The 22,451-nt window shown below is 46.5% G+C and overlaps 1 protein-coding gene across 3 annotated transcripts in view; it reads right to left on the bottom strand.

The window, feature by feature from the left end:
- Positions 1 to 428: 428 nt before the first annotated feature.
- Positions 429 to 22,451, bottom strand: part of METTL17 (methyltransferase like 17) — a 97,671-nt gene continuing 75,648 nt past the window's right edge. For all 3 annotated transcript variants that reach the window (XM_029614940.1, XM_029614942.1, XM_029614941.1), the window contains exons 10-14: positions 15,482 to 15,550; positions 2,416 to 2,466; positions 2,070 to 2,162; positions 1,111 to 1,292; positions 429 to 918 (exon numbers count right to left, since the gene is read on the bottom strand). In XM_029614940.1, coding sequence (XP_029470800.1) covers positions 780 to 918; positions 1,111 to 1,292; positions 2,070 to 2,162; positions 2,416 to 2,466; positions 15,482 to 15,550 — 534 coding nt within the window. In that variant the 3' untranslated portion in view covers positions 429 to 779. The remainder of the gene's footprint in view (positions 919 to 1,110; positions 1,293 to 2,069; positions 2,163 to 2,415; positions 2,467 to 15,481; positions 15,551 to 22,451) is intronic.

Genomic DNA, 22,451 nt, shown 5'->3' with positions numbered 1-22,451 from the left:
GTAGAGATAGAGTGGAAGGGATTGAGCCTAGAGGGGAGGGGAGAGATACTGGCAGGTGGAAGAATTGGGGCCTGAGAGGGCAAAGTGGCCAGGGGAGTAGGGAGAAAGAGTGGAAGGGACACTCTTACAGTGAATTTCTAGGGAAATTCTGCTCAAAATATTTAAAATTCTACATCTTGTAAGTAATAACGTTTCTGTATTAATTTAAAATGCAATTACTTAAGGACCGTCATGTAATTTGTGTTATTTTGACCAATATAAAGTTTGCAGAATTTTAAGTTTTTGTACACAGAATTTATATTTGTGCACAGAATTCCCCCAGGAGTATTTATTGTATCATTTCCATAATTTCCTGTCAACTGACACCATATAAAGCTCAATTCCCTAGTACCTAGGCGTGTTTAAAATGATTTTGAGTCTAATTGAACTTCTTTGAAATGACATGAATTTTATTTACCGGTACTTAAAAATAGAATTATGATATATTCCATTCCTGCCTTTTTCCTAGATCTTGTAATGTGTGTCTCTGAAGTCTGGAGCAATAAGCTCTAGTGATTCTCTGGGCTGTCTTAAGGGGAGAGATCAGGACAGCAGAGCCTGGTTTTAGGTTCAGATTTTTAGTGCTGCGGTGGGTTCTGGTTCCAATGTTTGGTGCTATATGTTCTGGCTGGTTCCAAGCTCCAGTGCTTGGATCTGTATTGGGGCAGTAGGTTCGGGTTTCAGTCTCTAACCTAGCCTGTATCGAGGCTCTTCAGATCCTGGCTTTTTATTATCATAGTCTATGTCTTTTCCACAGCCGGTGGCTCTGTGTCCTCCTCAAGAGCAGTTCCATCCGCCTCGGGATCTCCTTCCATGCTAGACTGGATTACTGGCAGACGGTCTCCCCATTCGCTTGTCCGAGCACAGCGGTACAGATCCCTGAACGAAGGAGAGAAGCAAAGGAACATTCACTCGGTTCAACGTAACAGTCTTTACTGAATCTAGGTGCTCCGTTTCCAAAATAAGACCTGGAGTAAGGGCCAGTACTGAGATCCTACACATCCCCTGAGAGGAACTGAAGAAAGTCCCAGCATCGAGAGCCAAGGTAGTATCTTATCTCCATGTATTTACCTGCCATATTTCCTGGTGATCACTATGTGCTGGAGAGAGCCATCCGAGCAGCACAGGCGGCAGTGTACGTGCCGTGTTCGACGCTGGACCTCCTGTACAATACGTGGCCATCTAGCCTCATCTGGTGGAGACCCCCGACTCATTATCAAGAATGAGAACCTCTCCAACTTTACACTTTTGTTCTGGAATAAGAAAAGATATAAAAAAACTCATCGGAGTATGGAGGAACAAAAAGGGCCACTAATAAGTTAGGGGGGGATTTTCAAAAGGGATTTATGCACGTAAACAAGTGGGGGGGGGGGGGGGAAACAAAAAACCACCTGTGAAAATGTCCTCTCCCACCCCATGTGGGGAAAACAGCTGGTGCTGGGGCCAGGGTTAGGGCAGGCCCACTAAATGATGTGTGACGAATTTCACTTTGAAATATCTGTGCATACTTTACACCTCTAAAGTAGGAGAGTAAAGAATCCCTGTGGCACCAGTCCACTGTGCAATTTTCAAAAGGAAACTCCATGGGGAGTTTCTTTCTGAAAACGTGTTTGCAGACCTGAAAGCTGCACTTGTTATGATCTATGCTTTATTTCTTAAAAGATGAATTCAGCTACTTCAGGTAAGAAAGTACATCCTAAGACAAGTGAAAGCGGCCACCCACTCCTTTCAGGCATGCTCATCATCTTTTTTTCACCATTTTTAAAACTTCCTCTTATGAACACCAATTATTATTCTTTTACATTTTTTTCCTTATTGTGGAGGAACAAAATCATCTTCCTTAAGGGCATAACAAAGCTTTCCTTGTCTTTTGACCCATTCCTCCTCTATCCCCCACTGTTCAATTTTCAAACTCCACTGCTACCCTAATAAATTTAAGGCAAATGCATGACTCCTATTTAGAAGAAAAAAAAAAAAGTTTAATTCCTACCCCATATCCTCCCATTCTATCGCAGACAAAAGGAACTTACCCAACTGAAGGGCAAGGGCTCATAGGCTTGGATGAAATTACAGGGCAGTGGCTTCATCCAGGAGAAGCGCGGACAGGGCAGCTGATGAGGACACTAAAAGGAAGGGAGACAGAGAGATGAGGAACGGAAATGAATTAAAAACCATGCAGAGATGAAGAGCAAGACAGACAAAACAAAAAGGAGACAAAAGTAATTTAAGTTTTTATTAGGAGGTGATAAATGACATGCATCTAAATCAGGGAGCACAAATGAATAGCATGTAATAGGCAGCCAAATAAAATTATACATATGTGAATCATGTACAGAAAGACACACAGAAGGAGAGAACATAAAACATACATCTTACCGGAGCAAAGACATGGGCTGGCCTGGGGTCATGGCACACCTTATCCTTTGCCTGTGACACAGAGAAAATGGAATGGAGTGTGGCATATAAATACATTGGAACATGCTCCAGACTTTAATCATGGAGTGAGCAATCAAACTGAAAATAAATAAGTGGAACCCACACATGACTTAGCAAGACATGGAGAAGATTTTGGCTGTGAGCAAGAGTTGTGTGTTTGTTGCCAGGAGTCAGCTCTTCCTATAAAGAGGGCACTCACGGCTGGCGAGTTGATTTTGAGTACCTGTGAGTAGTCAGAACAAGGCCAAAAGAACCCCCCCCCCCCGTATGCAGCTGAGAGAAGGAAGCAGCCAATGGAGTCAGGCTGCAGGGAACAAACGGAAGTAGCATCGAGCTGGCCATGAGAGCTATCAGCTTCCCTGCCCGCGCAGGAAAAACAGTGCAGCAGAGGGAAACGCTTCAGTTAGAAGGCATGGAAGCATCTTCAGAGCCCATCAGGTGGTGCAGGGAGAAAGATGCAACTTCTGTCCTGATTGGGACCTGAGATGCAGCAGCTAGGAGGAGAGAGAGAGGGCTGCAAGGACGGCACCAGGAAGAGGTGGCATGGGGGAGGACAATGAAAAGGGCTTTAACTTGGGAGAGAAGGAGAATAAGAGGTGTGCACAGAGGTGGAGGATATTTTATTTATTTATTTAGATTTATATTCCACTTTTCGCACTTTTGTTCAGTGCTTCAAAGTGGATTACATTCAGGTACTGCAGGTATTTCCCTATCCCCAGAGGGCTTACAATCTAAGGTTGTACCTGAGGCAATGGAGGGTAAAGTGACTTGCCCAAGGTCACAAGAAGCGGTATGTATTCATCAGGGAAAAAAAATACACTCACTATATATTCCCCACCATCCTGCATGCCACTCCCCCTCTCAATCCCAGGAGCACATGGTAAGTAAATCCCAGAGGAATTTTAGAATCTGAGGTAATGAAGAGGCAGCATGCACTCTTTCCTAACAGGCAGCCAGAGAAGCAAGGAAGAACTTTCTGGAGACCTTACACTGAAATCTCCTGAGACAGAGGCATGCAAGTGCTCTATCCAGCTATGGGGTATTTTGACACCCAAGCTGGCCTCTACTCCACACCAGCACTTGGGAACTTTGCAGGTCCTGCTTTTAAACTGCCTAAAAGTGTACCATATTTATTTATTTAACAGCTTTTCTATACTGACATTAAAATACACATCATATCGGTTTACATTTTAACGTAAAAAAGGTGGAAAATTACAATAAACAGGGAAAGGGGGAACGGGGCAACTGATAAATACAAAAGGAAGCAGAGGCGAAATTTAGCAAAATGAAAAATGAAAACTAAAGAGAATACAGTATGCAAAATGTAAAACATATCTACAAATATACAAGCAGTAGTATGTGGCCACATGGAGTCATCAGAGAGCAATTGAGAGGTGTCATGCCATGTGGCATGACATCTGAAATACTCTTATGATGGAGTCAGCCCAGAGATAAGAGGCCAAAATACAGTCCTACTTGGTGATTTACAAATGAGTATTACAAGCAGATGCAATCATCAAAAAGTAAAAGCATATTTCCCTGTACGTACCCAGATCAGTCCAGACTGCTGGGTTTTGCCCCCCCCCCCCCCCCTCTAGCAGATAGAGACAGAGATGTTTTAAAAACAAAGCTCCACCTATATAGGAGAGTGCCACCTACAGTCCGCCAGTATTTCTCTGTCTCTAGCAGATGGTGGAGGTGCAAAACCTACAGTCTGGTCAGAGTCTTTATTTTGGTTTGATTAACTTTAGTTTAGTTAGAGTTTTCTATGTACTTCTTGGTTTTTAGTGCCTGTTGCTTTAAATTTCTTTAAAAAAAAAAAAAAAAAAAAAAAAAAAGGATTTGTTTTCTTGGTCCGCCTCCCAGAGGGTTGTTAGGCTCTGAGAGGGCCCGTCCCCTGCTGGTCTGAGGCAGCTGCCAACGGGGGTTGAGAACCCTAACAATTAATTCAGACAGTGTGGGTGCGATACCGGGGAGCCCGGCTCACTCCACCCCAAGGATCAGCACCCTGGACCACGGTAGGCTATCTTTATTTAAAAAAAAAAAGTTTTGAGGTGTTTTTTTCTTGCTTTCACTTTCATCAGGCAGGCTCTCCCTCTCATCACGGGGGAGGGGGGGGGTTTGCCTCGTTTTTGGTCTCGGGGAGGGGGAGGGGGTTTTGTTTTCAATTTTTTTTTCAGTGTTTTCACTTCTCTCTGTCTTCCTCGATGCCGTGGACGGCCGCGTGTCGCGCATGTGGCTCGGCCCATGCATGGCTCTCCCGCCAAAATTTGTGTTCACAGTGTTTACCGGGGGGAGAGGGTTCCTCCGGTGCAGGAACAGCTAAAAATACTGCCAAAAGCAGGCCCCCGCGGGTTCCTTCACCTGCAGCAGGAGAGTCTCACAGGTCAATCCAGTACCGAGCGGTAGGAAGAGCTGCGTTAGTGCCCGGCGCACCCGCGGTTGCCGCACGCACAGTGCAGCTCACCTACCGCTCGATCCTGTATGTAAATAGCTTGCTAATGCAAGCTGCGTCTTAGAAGCGTCCATGAAGCGTTAGGTACCTGGTACCTGTCATTTCAAATGTCATTTGAAATGACAGATACCAGCGCGTCCGTGAAGCATTAGGCCCGCGCAACCCGTTTTACATTTGAAATGACAGGTACCAGGAAGTGGACAGTTCTCCGACGCTCAGGATTGTCAGCCCTCTCTCCCCTCCTCCCGAAGCAACAAAAGCGAAAAAAAGCGAAAAAAATCAAAAAAAAAAAAAAAAAAGTTGCAAAAGAGGGGAGAGAGGACGGGCAATCCTAAGCGCGGGATGGCCAGTCTCTCTCCCCTCCTCCCGAGGCAAGGCGCGAAAAGCAGCCTTGCTCCGGGAGGAGGGGAGAGAGGATTGGCAGTGTGAAGCAACCAAGCTACTTACTTTTTTTTTGCAGCCCTCCGGAGGAGACGGCCATCAGCAGAAACGGATCGCAGCTCCCCTGCCTCCCGGCGAAGATGGACGCCTGCACGGGGGAAAGCGGCCCCTGTGCGTACAATTGGCCGCTCAAGACGTGACGTCACGACGTTTGGCGTCACGGCACGTGACGTCACGTCTTGAGCGGCCAATTGCACGCACAGGGGCCGCTTTCCCCCGTGCAGGCGTCCATCTTTGCCGGGAGGCAGGGGAGGGGAGCCGCGATCCATTTCTGCTGATGGCCGCTCAAGACGTGACGTCCATCTTCCTGAGCAGCTGGAGGCAGGAGAGGGGAGTCGCGGTCGCGTTCGCTGATGTCCGGATGGGGGGCTGCAAAAGTAAGTCGTTTTAAACTGCCAGTCCCCTCCCCCCTCCTCCCGGAGCAAGGCTGCTTTTCGCGCCCTGCTTCGGGAGGAGGGGAGGGGGGGGGCTAGCAATCCCGTCCTCGATGTCCGGAGTGGGGGCTGCAAAAAGTAAGTCGCTTCGTACTGCCAGTCCCCTCCCCCCTCCTCCCGGAGCAAGGCTGCTTTTCGCGCCTGCCTCGGGAGGTGAGGAGGGAGGACTGGCAATCCCGAAGGTAGGGTTGCCCGTCCTCTCCCCTCTCTCTCTTGCAACTTTTTTTTTCGTTTTTTTTTTTTTTGGCTTCGGGAGGAGGAGAGAGGACTGGGGCTGCCACCCATGGACGCGGCCAGGGCAGGAGAGCGGGGGCTGGGGGAAAGTTTGCTGCCTACCCTTACCCCTGCCTCTAACGCAGGGGTAGGGGTAGGCGGTAAGTTAGCAGGTTAAACGCGGGGCAAAACGGCAGGGTACAATAGCGATAGTCGGGGCGCGCGTTACTGGATGGTAGGGAATAGCTAATTCGCTCGTTTGCATGCAATATACATGCCGCGTGCGGAAGGGGTTGCCCGGGGATTTTAGGATGCGGTAGGAGTAGGTTAAAGGGGGTTGTGGATCGCAGGAAGGGCTAATGCGGCCGGGAAGTGAGTAGAACGCGGGTTAGGAGTGGGGTAAACGCGGCCGCACTTTACTGGATAGACCTGATAGTTATCTCAGGATCCTTTCCCTTTGAGTGCTGGTACAGAAGGCATTTTACAGTCGTTCCGCGCTGCTGCTTCTGTGCCTGCTATGGGGGAGGGGTCTTTTCCTCCTCAATTGTCTCCTCAGCCTCGGCCCCCAGAAAATAGGGATTTGCAGCAGCTCCGGAGGACAGTCCTGAGGGGACTTCTGACACCTCCTCGAAGTCTTCCTTTATTGTTTTCTTACATAAAGGCTTTAAGGCTAGGAAGGCAGGCAAGCTGATGGCGGGGGGGGGGGGGGGGGGGGGGGGGGGGGGGGGGGAAATCAGATTCCCATAAGCCCCTGGCGGCTAAACGTGCCACAGTAAATAAGGGGATGGAGCCTATTCAGCCTAAGTGTCCTCTCCGCACTGGGGCTCCACAGGGGAATACAGACTCCTTGGATCTGGATTCAGATCCTGAGGATCCGAATTGTCAACCCCAGATCCCGCAGGGTGCGAATGACCCAGAGCCAGATCCACCACTGGTGGACAGGGGCTCTCAGGCGGCTGAGGGCAATGATCCTAAGGTAGTTCACCTTTTTCGTAGAGATGAGTTGGCACCTCTTATTCCTGCTATCCTCTCTAAGCTAAGCATTGACAGCCCTCCTGAGGAATCCAAGCTTGGGAAGATGGACCCTGTCATGTTGGGCCTGAGAGGTCCTGCTACTGCTTTTCCCTTTCATTTTTCAGCGGATTTGTTGTTTAGGGAATGGGATACCTCAGAGCTTGGTTTAAAGGTTAGTAAAGCCATGGATAAGCTCTATCCTCTGCCAGAGGACGCCTTGGAGTTACTGTGAGTACCTAAAGTGGACTCTGCAGTGTAAGCTGTCACAAAGAAAACCATGATTCCTGTCACAGGAACAACAGCGCTCAAGGATCTGCAGGATAGGAAGTTAGAGGTGCAGCTCAACTGGATTTTCGAGGTCTCAGCCATGGGAGTCTGGGCGGCTATTTGTAGTAATTTTGCTATGCGAGCTGGGCTTCGCTGGGTGCAGCAATTGCAAGCCAATGTAGATTTCTCGGCCGAGGAAGCAGCTCAGGTGAACCGTTTGGAATCCTTGGTGGCTTATTGTGCCGATGCCTTTCATGACCTCCTCAGGACGTCCGCCAGGTCCATGGTGTCGGCGGTCGCGGCTCATCGGCTTTTGTGGTTGCGCAACTAGTCGGTGGATGTGTTTTCTAAGGCCCAACTGGGGTCCTTGCCTTTTAAGGGTAAGTTACTTTTTGGTAAAATCTTGGATGACATGATTCAGTCGCTGGGAGAGAATAAGGTGCATCGCCTGCCAGAAGACAGACCTCGCTCACGTGGTTCCTTCTCTTCTCGAGCCAGATTTAGAGGTAATCGGAGGTATCGTCCTTCTAAACCACCCGCTTCGTCTTTTCGTTCGCTCCAGCGAAGCAACAGACCTAAACCCAGTCCTTTCGGGGCCGAAGATTTGGCAGACCTGGGGCGGCTCTCCCTTCCTTAGGAGCAAAATCATCCCAATGAAAGACCGCTGGTCCACTCCTCAACTCCGGTAGTAGGGGGCAGGCTGACCCTATTCTTCAAGGAGTGGACTAAGGTAACCACGGATCAGTGGCTCCTGTCCGTGATAAAACAAGGCTACGCTTTAGATTTTGCACAACGGCCCCGAGATCAATTTCTCATCTCTCCCTGCGAGTATGCCGCCAAAAGAGTGGCAGTTCGGGACACATTGCAGCGGCTACTACAGTTAAGTGCCATAATTCCCGTTCCTCCAGAAGAGCAAGGAATGGGTTGGTACTCAATATACTTCATAGTACCGAAGAAGGAAGGATCATTCCATCCCATCCTAGACCTCAAGGAAGTCAACAAGTGTTTAAAGATTCCTCGCTTCCGCATGGAAACTTTCCGGTCAGTCATTACCTCGGTGAGGCAGGGAGAGTTCCTAGCTTACTTCCACATAGGGATTAGTCAGGATCACCAGAGGTTTCTGCGGGTCTAAATTTTGGGACAGCATTTTCAGTTTCAAGCTCTTCCCTTCGGCCTGGCGACTGCGCCACGGACTTTCACCAAAATATTGGTGGTGGTAGCAGCTCACCTCCGGAGGAAAGGTCTCCTGGTGCATCCCTACTTGGACAACTGGCTGATTCGCGCAAAGTCAGAAGCTTTAGCCACAGATGCCATTCACAGAGTTCTGCAGTTTCTTCGGTTGCTGGGCTGGGTGATCAATCTATCCAAGAGCAAACTCATCCCATCTCAGTCCTTGGAGTATTTGGGAGCTTTCTTCGATACCGAGAGGGGCCGGGTGTTTCTCACCATGGATCGCATCCTCAAATTACAAGCACAATTCCGGAGTCTGCTACTCCAGCCTTCTCCCAGGGTTCGAGAATATCTGCAGGTTCTTGGGTCCATGGCGTCGACCTTAGAGCTGGTGCCATGGGCCTTTGCTCATATACGGCCCTTGCAGTATGCTTTACTGTCCCGTTGGAACCCAGTATCCGAACAGTTTTTTCTTCCATTGCCGCTTACACAAGTGGCGAGAAACAGCCTAGCGTGGTAGCTAGAGACGGACAATCTCTCCAGGGGAGTTCCCATGGAGATTCCCACTGATGCCAGTCTCCCCGGCTGGGGAGCAGTGTGCCAAAGGAAGTCTGTACAGGGCCTCTGGTCCCCCGAGGAGTCACTGTGGTTGATCAATCGGTTGGAGAACCGGGTTGTATGGTTAGCGTTACAAGCCTTTGCCCCTCTCCTACAGGGGAGAGCAGTGCGGGTGTTATCGGACAATGCGACCACGATGGCATACATCAACCAGCAAGGGGGGACTTGGAGTCATCCTGTGGCAAAGGAAGCGGCTTAGTTGTTCAGCTGGGCAGAAAAACCACCTGCTCTGCATCTCGGCCTCTCATGTTGCCGGAGTGGACAACATATAAGCGGATTTCATCAGTCGACACCACCTCGATCCTGGCGAATGGGAATGGTCAGAGGATGTGTTTCACCGCATATGCCTTGCATGGGGGAACGCCCAGCATGGATCTCATGGCGACGTTTTGGAACGCCAAAGCCCCACGGTTCTTCTCACACCGTCAAGAGCCGGGAGCGGAAGGGGTAGATGCTCTGGCTCTACCCTGGCCCATAGATGTTCTTCTGTATGTGTTTCCACCCTGGCCATTAATCGGCAGAGTGCTCCGTCGGATAGAGCTGATACAACAAACTGTATATATATATATGATGTACGCTCGTAACTTGGATTCAAAACAGCATTACAAATATGATGCTGTTTTGAATCCAACCGTTGGATAGAGCGGCATGCAGCACCGGTGATTTTGGTGGCACCGGAATGGCCGAGACGTCCTTGGTTTGCAGACCTCCTCAACCTCACGTCGGCGGGTCCCATTCGATTTCCAGGAATTCCGGATTTGCTTCACCAAGGACCTGTTTGTTTGGACGAAGCCGATTGCTTCTGTCTTGCGGCATGGCTTTTGAGCGGCGCCGCTTAAGTGATAAGGGTTATACTCCTGCGGTAGTGGCTACTCTTCTTCATTCATGCAAAACTTCCACTAATCTAGCTTACGTTCGGGTTTGGAAGGTTTTTGAGGTCTGGTGTCTTGATCATGACGTTTCACCAATCCGGGCTTCTGTATCCGATATTTTGTGTTTCCTGCAAAAAGGGCTGTCCATGGGATTATCGTGTAGCTCCTTAAGGGTACAGGTAGCAGCCCTTGGTTGTTTGCACGGTAAGGTGCAGGATGGGGCCTTGGCGGCCCATCCTGACGTGGCGCGGTTTCTTTGAGCAGTTAAGCATTTACGTCCACCGCTTCGCCAGCCTTGTCCGTCTTGGAGTCTGAATTTGGTACTTACAGCTCTATGTGAGGTGCCTTTTGAGCCTCTAAGGAGGACAACTCTAAAGGATCTTACATTGAAAGTGATTTTTCTAGTTGCTATCACTTCAGCTTGGCGGGTGTCAGAGCTCCAAGCTCTTTCTTGCAGGGAACCTTTCTTGAGGTTCTCAGATTCTGGTGTTTCCATCCGTACGGTTTCTTTTCTCCTGAAGGTGGTATCTTCCTTTCATGTTAATCAGTCAGTGGAACTTCCAGCCTTTGGGGATCTGGACCGTTCGGACCCTCTGTCCTGTGATTTGAGGAAGCTGGATATTCGGAGAGCTCTTCTACGCTACTTGGAAGTCACCAATGATTTTCGCATGTTGGACCATCTCTTTGTCCTCTGGAATGGTCCCCGGTGGGGTCACATGGCTTCAAAAACTACTATTGCTCATTGGATGAAGGAAGCTATCAGCTCCGCTTACTTGCTAAAGGGGCGAGTTCTTCCAGTAGGCCTCCGGACTCATTCTACTCGGTCGCAAGCAACGTCTTGGGCGGAGTCTCACTTCGTGTCTCCACAGGAGATCTGTCGGGCGGCGACATGGAAGTCACTGCATACTTTCACACGACATTACCGGTTGGATGTGCAGGCTACTAATTCGGATGGATTTGGGGAAGGTGTGCTTCGAGCAGGCCTCTCTAGATCCCACCCCGGATAGGTATAGCTCTGGTACATCCCAGCAGTCTGGACTGATCCGGGTACGTACAGGGAAAGGAAAATTAGTTTCTTACCTGATAATTTTCGTTCCTGTAGTACCACGGATCAGTCCAGAGGCCCACCCTGTCAGAGTGGTTCAAGTGGGGGGAGAGTCCGCTCGCTTTCCCATTCTTTTTCTGCAGATTTTTGAATTTTTTGACTTGCGTAGTTCTATAGGTTCCGATCATACTGGGGTTAAGTGACCCGGTGGTAACGTTTTTTCCTTTTCTTGTTCAGATGCTAGTGTATATAGTTATGGTGTCTTATGGGAGCCATATTGCTTTGTCATTACGAAATACTGGCGGACTGTAGGTGGCACTCTCCTATATATGCGGAGCTTTGTTTTTAAAACATCTGTCTATCTGCTGGGGGGGGGGGAGGCAAAACCCAGCAGTCTGGACTGATCCGTGGTACAACACAACAAATCATAAGAGAAAAGTGTACAACTTTATTATCACAATTTTCAATATTATTTTTAGAAATGTGTCCATAAAATATCCATACACACACACACTCATTCACACCCTAAAATCATACAAATACATGTACAGAATACATATACAGCGGTCAGCATATGGGACTCCAACGAGTCTATACAATGTTGCAATATATCTATAATGCAAAGTTTTTCTTAAATTCCCTGTGGACACATCCACTTACAATCTCTATATACCCTACCCCCACTCCTATTTCCCAACTTTCTAATACATGGGATACCAATATAGCACATATTACAACACTTCTTCATTCTGTAGCTGACCCCTGGCAAAATGGCTTCTCTTTTGGATATCCATTTTTGTGAAATAACATCAATAACCAAGTTGAAAATGGATATCCAAAAGAGAAGCCATTTTGCCAGGGGTCAGCTACAGAATGAAGAAGTGTTGTAATATGTGCTATATTGGTATCCCATGTATTAGAAAGTTGGGAAATAGGAGTGGGGGTAGGGTATATAGAGATTGTAAGTGGATGTGTCCACAGGGAATTTAAGAAAAACTTTGCATTATAGATATATTGCAACATTGTATAGACTCGTTGGAGTCCCATATGCTGACCGCTGTATATGTATTCTGTACATGTATTTGTATGATTTTAGGGTGTGAATGAGTGTGTGTGTGTATGGATATTTTATGGACACATTTCTAAAAATAATATTGAAAATTGTGATATTAAAGTTGTACACTTTTCTCTTATGATTTGTTGTGTCGTACCATTTAGAGAAAATAGTTCATATTACCCAGTGAGTGTACCTGATCAGTGGTACTACAGGAACGAAAATCATCAGGTAAGAAACTAATTTTCCTTTCACCCTTATCAGTGCTGATGCCCATTTTCTGAATTTAAGTATATCTTGTAAATACTCCTTTATATATTTAAGACATAGTTTATCATTTCTGAAGATTACTTTTCATGATAATTTTTCAGCCCTTTCACTGGAGATATGAATGCATACTTTCTCCTTCCCACTTTCCCGCACTAGATTACTGACACAAAACGTTTTCTAAAAGATTTTAAAGGATTGATATTTGAAATAAAGGCAGGTGGATCATATGGCCCATTGCCCTTTGCTATACAATGATCTATTACAACCAGTTGAGAACAGCAAGGAAAAAAAAAAAAAGAAGACCAACCAGCCCATTTGTCTGCCCAGTAATTCTTTCCCATATTAGTGAAGATATATCCCATCTGTCAGTCACAGAACATGACCATTTGTAAGCTCTTTCCCCTTATCAAGAACAGTTTTTGCCATCTCCCTCATTTGTACCCTACCCATTTAGTTCACACCCAGGACCCAACCCTTGTCATGGCTAACCACAAAGCTTGTATTAATTTAAAACAGGTGCCAAATACTAGTCTGTTGCCCAAACATCAAATCTCCTAGGCCCCCCCCCCCCACCAGAGACCTGGCTGTGTGAGCACCTGCACGTCCCCTGGTCTTTGTTATTACTGTATTTGTGGCCTCCCAGCCAGACCCAGCTGCTAGCTAGCCATCATCGCACCCTAGCCTGCCAGACCCAGCTACGTGGGTGTCTATTTCCATTAGGACGTCTAACATTGCACATTATTGAATTTGCCATTCACGTGAAGCCCCAGCACTCACTGTTGATCTGTTCATGCAGGACTTCTGCTATCTCTCCATTTTTTTTTTCAAATAATGATCCTCTGTGTTTATCCCAGGCCTTCTTAAAAAAAAAAAAAAAAAAAAAAAATCTGCTACAGTTTTAGCCACCACCACCAGCAGCTCCAGGAAGGTGTTCCATGCTTCCGCTGCCCTTTTTTGAGAAAAAAAAAGATTTCCCGAAGAGCCTCATGTCTTGACGTCTTATGCTAGAATTTCCTTTCCACTGAAAAAAAAAAAGATTTACTTCTTGGCATTAACAGCCTTCAGGCATTTGAAGGTCTATCAGCTCTCTCCTCTTCTGGATATGAGATGAGACTTAGGGGATGTAAAAATGTATAAGATGTTTGGTGCAGAACCTGCACAATTTTGGTAGCCCCTCTCTGGGCTCCCTCCAGAACCGGGGACAGTATTCCAGATGAGGTCTCATCAATGACCTGCACAACGGCCTAAATCCCTGTTTTTTCCTACTTGTGATGCCTCACCCTATGCACCTCTTCATTCTTCCGGCTCTGGCCACTTCTTTGATGTATTATTTTGTTATAGATATAGTCACCCCAAGATCTCTTTCCTGCTTTCTGGAAATCAGTATCTCACACCCCCATCGTGTACCACTCCCTTATATTTATTCAGCCCAAATGTGTAATTCTAATTGAATCTAATATTTTTAGTACTAAAACTTGTTTGCCAAGCAGCCAACTGCACCTTGAGTTTTCTTAAATCGCTTCTCAATCCATTTACTCGGCTGCATTTTTCACAAATAGACAAACATTTTCTCCTATCCCCTCCACAGTAATCACAATTTATGAGCTTCCCATGCAGGACAATATCAAAAGCTTTGCTGAAGTCCAAGTAAACCACATCCAGAACCTGCCTCCGATCTAATTTTCTCATCACCCAGGTGAAGAAAATGAATTAGATTTGTTGGATACAATCTCACTCTGGTAAAAGCATGCTGCACCTTGGATCCTGCAATTTCCAGTTCCAGAAGCTTCAATATTTTTTCTTCAGAAGTGTCTCCATTAATTTTCCCCACTACTGAAGGCGGGCTAACAGGTCTGTTATTTCCAGGTCCACCCTGTTAACATTTATTAAAAAAGGGGCATTTGTTTCCCCAAGATCTAGTGAGCAAGCCCTTCAGCAGATCCACCAGAACCTCTCCAAACTCCCTTAATATATCAGAATGTATCCTGGGGGAGTACAATTCTGGTCCTCAAGGGCTGCAAACTGGTCAGGTTTTTAGGATATACCTAATGACTATGCATGAGAAATCTGCATACAATAGGCAGTGTGCGTGCACATTTATCTCATGCATATTCATTAAAGATACTATTACTAAACATTTCTATAGTGCTATTTGACATACACAGCACTGTACAAACACACAAAGTCAGTCCCTGCTCAATAGAGCTTACAGTTAATAAGAGAAACATAGCACAAGAGACATGGGGTATATCATAAAGCAAGACAATGGTTGAAAAAGAAAAATTAATTAAAAGTAGACAATATCTTAATAACCTGAAGGACCAGAGTTGGACACCCATAAGAATTCGCACTCTGTCCCACTCTTGGTTTTGGCAGGTCCACACATACCCTTTCTTCCATAAGTAGCATGCCATTTACCCCACTATCATACGTATGGTTGCCAACAACTGGGAGGTCTATTTCCAACCCCTTCTTCAGCGAATATGAACAGAAATTTGTTTGTCCCCCTTATTGCCCTTCACAAGTCTCCTCATCTCCTCTCCATCTTACAGTCCCACCTCTGCCCTTCCTCCTTTCCTTCATACCTGAAAAAATTCTTGTTGCTTCGCTTTACCTTTTTAGCCATCTTTTCTTCCACTCACCCTTCCGCCATTCTGACTTCACCAGATGTTCCCTCCTGTGCTTTTCCTTCTGAGATCCCTTAGGTTTGTTGAATGCCCTTTTCTTGCTTTTATTATTTCAGGTACCTCTTTTGAAAACCATGCTGGTCTCGTTCCTCTTACTTTTATTTACTTTCTTAACATAAAGATGAGCTGCTCTTTCTATAGCTCCTTTCAGTTTAGCCTACTGTTCCTTCCACTTCACTTACATTTTCTCACCCTCCCAGGAGCTTTTCTCTCAATGTTTTATTGCTTTACGGTAACTGAAAGAACATAGTAATATAGTAAATGTAACTTTGTGAACCGCCCTGAGCAATTTTCTTGGAGAATGTGATATGTAAAACTGTTTAAATAGACGGCATAAAAAAGATCAAATTCAAACATCCTTCCAAACAGAGAGGGAGGCTCAGCTTCTATGATCCGCAGCAAGATAGGAGCATAAGAATCTTCTGCCCCACGAGGAGAAAGAAGTCACAATAAACACGTTCCTCACCCTCAGCACAGTGTCTCTGGCTTCCATCAGCAGATGATGACCTTCCTTTGTCCCATTTTCAATTAAAACCTTGAAAATAAAACCCACAGTTTAAATTAGGACAACGGCAGGCTTTAAAAACGTCAGCAAAGAGGACAAGATCCACTCATAACCCCAAACCACACACACAGAACAAAGCGGCACAAACTATGACAGCATATACAAATACAGAATAGGACAGACACATCTAGTCCGCTCCCCCCTGACCTCTGGCTTTTCCTTCTCAACTAAGGATCCTTGGTACTTATCCCATGCCTTCTTGAATTCTGTTACTATTTCTCTCTGGTTCCATATGTGGTCCAAGATATACCAATTCCACGTGAGTACTAGTGATAGGGCTGTGATGAGCAGACGTTCCAGGCAGGTCCTGTAAGAGTGATGCACTGAACTTGCTCCATCCACAAGATAAGATCATAGTGAACGTAACTTACACCAACCTTGATGACTTTACACTGGTTGCCTGTGCACTTTAGAATACAATATAAGGCGGCATGTATAATACATACCATAATTTATGGAGAAAGAACAGAATGGCTTAATGCCGCTTTGCGATTGCATGTACCACAAAGAGACCTCAGATCCGCCAACAAAGGTCTCTTATCAATTCCTTCCATTAAATCAGCACACCTTAGTCAGATTCGAGAAAGGGCACTGTCCATCGCAGGATCAAAGCTATGGAACTCACTACCAATGCAACTAAGAATGCAGCAGGAAAAACTAAGTTTAAAGCAGAACTTAAAACTTGGCTATTCCATGCGGCGTATAATGAAGATAAGAAATAGGTATCCATGTAACTGTACAATCATACGTGGCTTTGACTTTTTATTAACTTAATACTGAAAGCATGTTTTATGTCTTTTAGTATTTATTGGTTTAATATTTATGGCTTCTGACATTATTTATTAGGATATCTTATTTTCACTTGTTAAATTTTATCTCATATTATTATTATTAGTGTTTGTAATTTTCTTTTATTGTATTTTATTATGTTAACCGCTGTGAAGGCTACGCCAAGACAACGGTATACAAGTACAAATAAACTTTAAACCTTAAACCTTCCATGTGCACCCTGAAAAATTCTGTATTGCTGTTCAGCCCTTAAAAGGTTGCATCTTTATGACCCTTTATATCATCATTCATATAGCATAGAGTGGATATACTCAGCGTGGAACAGACACATATAATGGCTAGCCCCTGCTGCATGGCACTAACCATATAAATCAAGACAGAGACAGACGAGACACATCAGAAGCAAATAAGAAGCTTTGGAGTTGAGAGCAAGGCCATGACTGAGGAGTTTTAAAATAGCTGGTTATAGGTGGGGTTCAACTGAGGATTTGGGCAGAGTATCATCCAATGTGATGCTGGGGCTGTAAATATTGAGAGAAATATGGCTGCGTGTGTTGTTACCAAACAGTTGTTTTATTATAGTGTAAACATGCATAGAATGGTTATCCCAGACTGCTTATAAAACAGGTATATTCTAAAGCAGTGGTTCTCAACCTTTTTCCCATCGTGACACACCTGACAGACCAAGCTCACATGTGACACATTGCTCATTACAATTCACGGTGGAAATAAAAAATAAAAGTCCAGTATTATTTTTATTGTTAAGAATGATACAAGGAAAAAAGATACGTATTCTGTCTGAACAGAAATTGCATACATGGTAAACATCCCACACCAAAACAGCACCAATTTCCAGCACTTAAACAGTAACCACCTTACCTAAGAAAAGGCAAACACTGAAAATATTACACCAGGCCTTAAGACACCAATACATCTCCTATAAGGAAAACGGACCAAGTCAGGTTGCAATAGAGCCCTACACAGAAACTACACACCAGCAGAAAACCTCACCTGAATCACAAAGAATAAAGAGACCAAAACGCTTAACTAGAAACATGCAGACAAAAACTGAATTGGAAACCGCAACAAACCATAGTCTCTGTATGCAGTGTTACAAAGGAAAAAAAGAAACATCACCCATCATTACAAAACAAATCAAGAAATATAAAACCAGTAGCAGTAAAACCATACTAACAAAAAGAACAGATTATTTCAAAACAGCGGATGAATGGAATATCCAATAATTAAAAAAATCATATAAAAATTTCTAGATACCAATAAAATAGCAGACACAAAGACCCAGTAATGAAAAATAATAAGGATACAAAAAATGTTTTGCTCTGCATACCTGGGAACGTTTGATATCCAGGTGCCCTGAGATTGTTTTGAATTAGGAGGAGGGATGATTTGCTTGCAACTTTCTCCTCTCTCTGGCTCTCAATCGCTCACATATACACATGCTTTTTCTCTCTCACTCCTAATTACACATTTACACACATGCTGTCTATCTTTTCACGCTTACACACACAGGCTTTCAATCACACACATAAATGCTGTCCTTTTCTCTCACACACAGGCTCTCAATCACATACTCCCTCACCTAAACCAGCTCTCAGTCACACACAGATACACATGCTCTCTCTTTCTCTCACTTTCACACATGCTTTCAGTCACATACTCAATGCTCCCTCACCTAAACCAGCTCTCACTCACATACATGCTATCACACACACACACACAGGATCTTAAACACACATGCTTGCTCATTCACTCACTCTCCCCCCCTGAACTAGTGGCAGCAGCAGCCTCCTCCATGTCCAACCCTAAAGGCAGCAACAACCTCCTTTCTCCACGAGGGCTGAAAGCGAAGGAGTCCCATCGGTCGCGGGGGTTGAAGTTGTTCCTCATTTTTCTCCGAGCCGCACCTCTCTTCTTCAAGTCGATGCTGCCTGCACTAGCATGGTCTCTTCTTCCCGCGCACGCACCCACTGCTCACCACTTCCTCTTCCGGGCCGCGGGGGGGGGGGGCGGGAAGAAGAGAGCATGCCGGTGCCGCTGACTTCAGCTGTCCTGCTGCTTTCCGCCCAGGCTATCAGCATTTTAAGCCCGGGCGGAGGACCTATTTCGCTTGGGTACGGGGAGCAGCTGGGTCAGCAGGGGACCGGGAAGTGTGGCAACAAATCTGCATGTTCTTGGCAAAATAGGAACAACGAATGAGGTGATCAGATTTGCCAATGGTACAAAATTATTCAAAGTAATTAAATCACAACAGGATTGGAGAAAGCAAGTGTTGCTTACCTGTAACAAGTGTTCTCACAGGACAGCAGGATGTTAGTCCTCACATATGGGCGACATCATCAGGATGGAGCCCAATCACGGAAAACGTCTGTCAAAGTTTCCAGAACTTTGACTGGCCCCTACTGGGCATGCCCAGCATGGCACCAACCCTGCAGCCAGCAGGGGTCCCCCTTCAGTCTTATTTGATAGCTACAGGCAGTGCCAAAAAAATAAAACAAAACGTTACGAACCCAACACCGCGGGGCGGCGGGCGGGTTTCGTGAGGACTAACATCTTGTTCCTGTCCTGTGAGAACACCTGTTACAAGTAAGCAACACTTGCTTTCTCACAGGACAAGCAGGATGGTAGTCCTCACATATGGGTGAGTACTGAGCTGAGGATGTCCGATCATGCACCAAATGTACCCAACGGCGTGCAACAGGCACAACAACTGGGGTGGAATTTGGTAGAGGGCATCCTGAACCCCACCGGGCAGGCGGAAGGGTGTTGGTGCGTCACGTTGAAAATAGGTTACGCAGGACAGATTGGCCGAAGATGGAATCCTGTCATTCGGCTTTGTCCAAGCAATAGTGGGCTGCGAAAGTGTGGAGAGAGCTCCAGGTGGCAGCCCTGCAAATGTCAGGAAGCGGCACCAATCGTAGGTGTGCTACTGAAGTCGCCATGGCCCTCACAGAGTATGCTTTAACACGGTCTTGGAAAGGAATGTCTGCTTGCTGATAGCAAAAAGATATGCAGTCCGCCAACCAAGAGGAGAGAGTCTGCTTACGCACATGTTGCCCTAATTTGTTGGGATGGAAAGAGACGAATAACTGAGTGCTCTTCCTGTGGGCAGCTGTACGGGCTAGGTAGAATGCTAGAGCCCGTTTACAGTCGAGGGTATGCAGAGCCTGTTCCCCTGGGTTGGAGTGGGGCCTGGGAAAGAAGATAGGTAGTATGATGGATTGATTAATGTGAAACTCCGAAACTACCTTAGGCAAAACTTTAGGGTGAGTGCGGAGTACCGCCTGGTCCTGCAGGAGTTTAGTGTAAGGCGGATAGGTAACTAGGGCCTGTAACTCACTAACCCTGCGAGCCGAAGAGATAGCCAAAAGGAAAATCACTTTCCATTTGAGATATTTTAGCTCACAGGAGTGAAGAGGTTCGAATGGTGGTTTCATGAGCCGCCCGAGAACCAGATTAAGGTCCCAAGAAGGGGCCGGAGGACGTAAAGGTGGCTTGATATGGAGCAAGCCTTTAAGAAAACGTGTTACGAGGGGTTGTTCCGATATAGGGACATCCCCGACACCTTTATGGAAGGCGGCTACCGCACTGACATGCATTCTGATGGAAGAGGTCTTTAGACCTGATTCCGATAAATGCCAGAGATATTCCAAAAACCTTGGGATTGGACAGGAAAAGGGATCAAGGGACTGTGAAGAACACCATGAGGTATACCTTATTCATTTATAGGAATAAGACTTTCTTGTGGAAAGCTTCCGTGAAGCAATCAGGACACGAGAAACTGAATCTGAAAGGTTAAGTGGTTGAAGGATTAACCTTTCAACATCCATGCCGTCAGGGACAAGGCCTGAAGTTTGGGATGGCATAGACATCTGTCGTTCTGAGTGATCAGAAGCGGGTGCATTCCCAAGGGAATGTGCCTGTGGATGGAGAGATCCTGGAGTATGGGAAACCACACTTGGCGTGGCCAGTCAGCTGCTATCAGGATCATGCTTCCCTTGCCCTGACGGAACTTCACAAGAGTCTACGAGAGAAGAGGAAGTGGAGGGAATGCATAAAGCAGACCGGCTGTCCACGAGAGGGAGAATGCATCTCTGGGCTGAGAGCGCTCGCTTCGAATGAGGGAGCAGTAATTGTCCACTTTGTGGTTCTGAGGGGACGCAAAGAGGTATATTTGGGGATAATCCCATTGCTGGAAGAGAGAGGTTGCTACCGAGGGATTGAGACACCACTCGTGTGGTTGGAAGACACGACTCAGTTTGTCTGCTAAGACATTGTGCACTCCCGGCAAGTAGGTGGCTCTGAGGTATATTGAGCGGGAGAGCGCTTCCGCCCAAATCTGCGCAGCTTCCTGACACAGAAGGAAGGAGCCTGTGCCTCCCTGCTTGTTGATGTACCACATGGCCACCTGGTTGTCCGTCTGAATCAGGATGACGTGATTTGATAGGCAATCCTGAAAAGCTCTGAGAGCATATCTGATTGCTCGAAGCTCCAGGAAATTTATCTGGTGTTTGGCTTCCTCTGGAGACCAAGATCCTTGTGTCTGTAGATCGTTCACATGAGCTTCCCAGCCGAGGTTGGAAGCATCGATGGTGAGAATGAGTTGAGGATCTGGTAGGTGAAAAGGCAGTCCCTGGAGGAGATTGTTCTGATCTTTCCACCAGGCGAGGGACAGACTGAGTGCGTCGGTGATGTGGACAATGGTTGACAGAGGTTGAGTCGCTTGAATCCATTGTGACCTCAGAGTCCAATTTATGACTCTCATGGCCAGGCGGGCCATTGGTGTGAGATGGACTGAGGACGCCATGTGTCCGAGAAGGACAAGGAATTGCCGAGCTCTTGCTGTATACTGAGACTGCAACTGGTGAGCAAGAGATACGAGGGTTTGCACTCGTTGCTGAGGTAGAAAGGCTTTTGCCTGTAAGGTGTCCAAGTCTGCCCCAATGAGGGACAAGGTTTGAGATGGGACTAAATAGGATTTCTCGTAATTTACGAGAAATCATAGAGAAATTAGAGTGTGTAGGGTCAAATCCAGGTACGATTGAGCGGCTTGCTGGGTTGGGGCCCTGATTAACCAGTCGTCTAAATAGGGGTAGACATGAACACTTTCTTTCCTGAGAAAGGCTGCGACAACTACGAGACATTTGGTAAAGACTCGTGGTGCCAATGCTAGGCTGAATGGAAGCACCCGGTATTGATAGTGCCTTGGGCTACTAAAAACCGGAGGTACTTGCGATGAGTTAGAGCTATCGCAATGTGGGTGTATGCGTCCTGGAGGTCCAGAGAGCAGAGCCAGTCTCCTCTTTGTAGAAGAGGTAGAAGCGAGCCCAAGGTTATCATCTTGAACTTTTCCCGCTGGAGGTACTTGTTGAGGGCACGTAGGTCCAGGATTGGACGAAGCCCCCCGGACATTTTGGGGATCAAAAAGTACCGGGAATAGAACCCTAGGCCTTTTTGCGAAAGAGGAACGGGTTCTATTGCTCTTAACTGGAGAAGGGGGGAAATCTCCTGCTCCAGAAGGACAGAGTGGTCGGTTACTCTCCACGCTTGTAGAGGTGGGGAGTCCGGTGGAAGAGCAAGAAAGTTCTGGTGGTAACCCTGGGCAATGATTGCTAGCACCCATTGGTCGGTTGTGATTGATTGCCACATTCCATGAAAGTGGCATAATCGACTTCCCACTGGTAAGCCTGACAGAGGGATCAGGCTGCTGCTCTCTAAGTGAAAGTAAAAAACCTGAAGCAGGCCCCGGCTGAGGAGGTGCTTGTGGCTTTTGCTTCCGGTGCTGAGATTTTTGATAAGGCTTCATAGCTCGGGACCTTGTTGGTGGGGGATAGTACTTCCTTGGGCGGAAGAATGACTTCTTAGCGTCCTTCTTGAAGGGCTGTCTAGAAGGGAAGTCAGAAGGTATCGATGAGAGCTGTTTGAGGGTCTCATGATGGTTCTTTAACTCAGCCACTATTTGCTGAATCTGTTCACCGAATAGATTATCTCCTATACAGGGCAGGTTAGAGAGCCTGTCTTGTACTTCTGGGCGAAGGTCAGAAGACTTGAGCCAGGCCCAGCA

The sequence above is a fragment of the Rhinatrema bivittatum genome, chromosome 8 (assembly GCF_901001135.1).
Source record: "Rhinatrema bivittatum chromosome 8, aRhiBiv1.1, whole genome shotgun sequence".
NCBI lineage: Eukaryota > Metazoa > Chordata > Amphibia > Gymnophiona > Rhinatrematidae > Rhinatrema > Rhinatrema bivittatum.
This window is presented reverse-complemented; position numbering and strand designations above follow the sequence as displayed.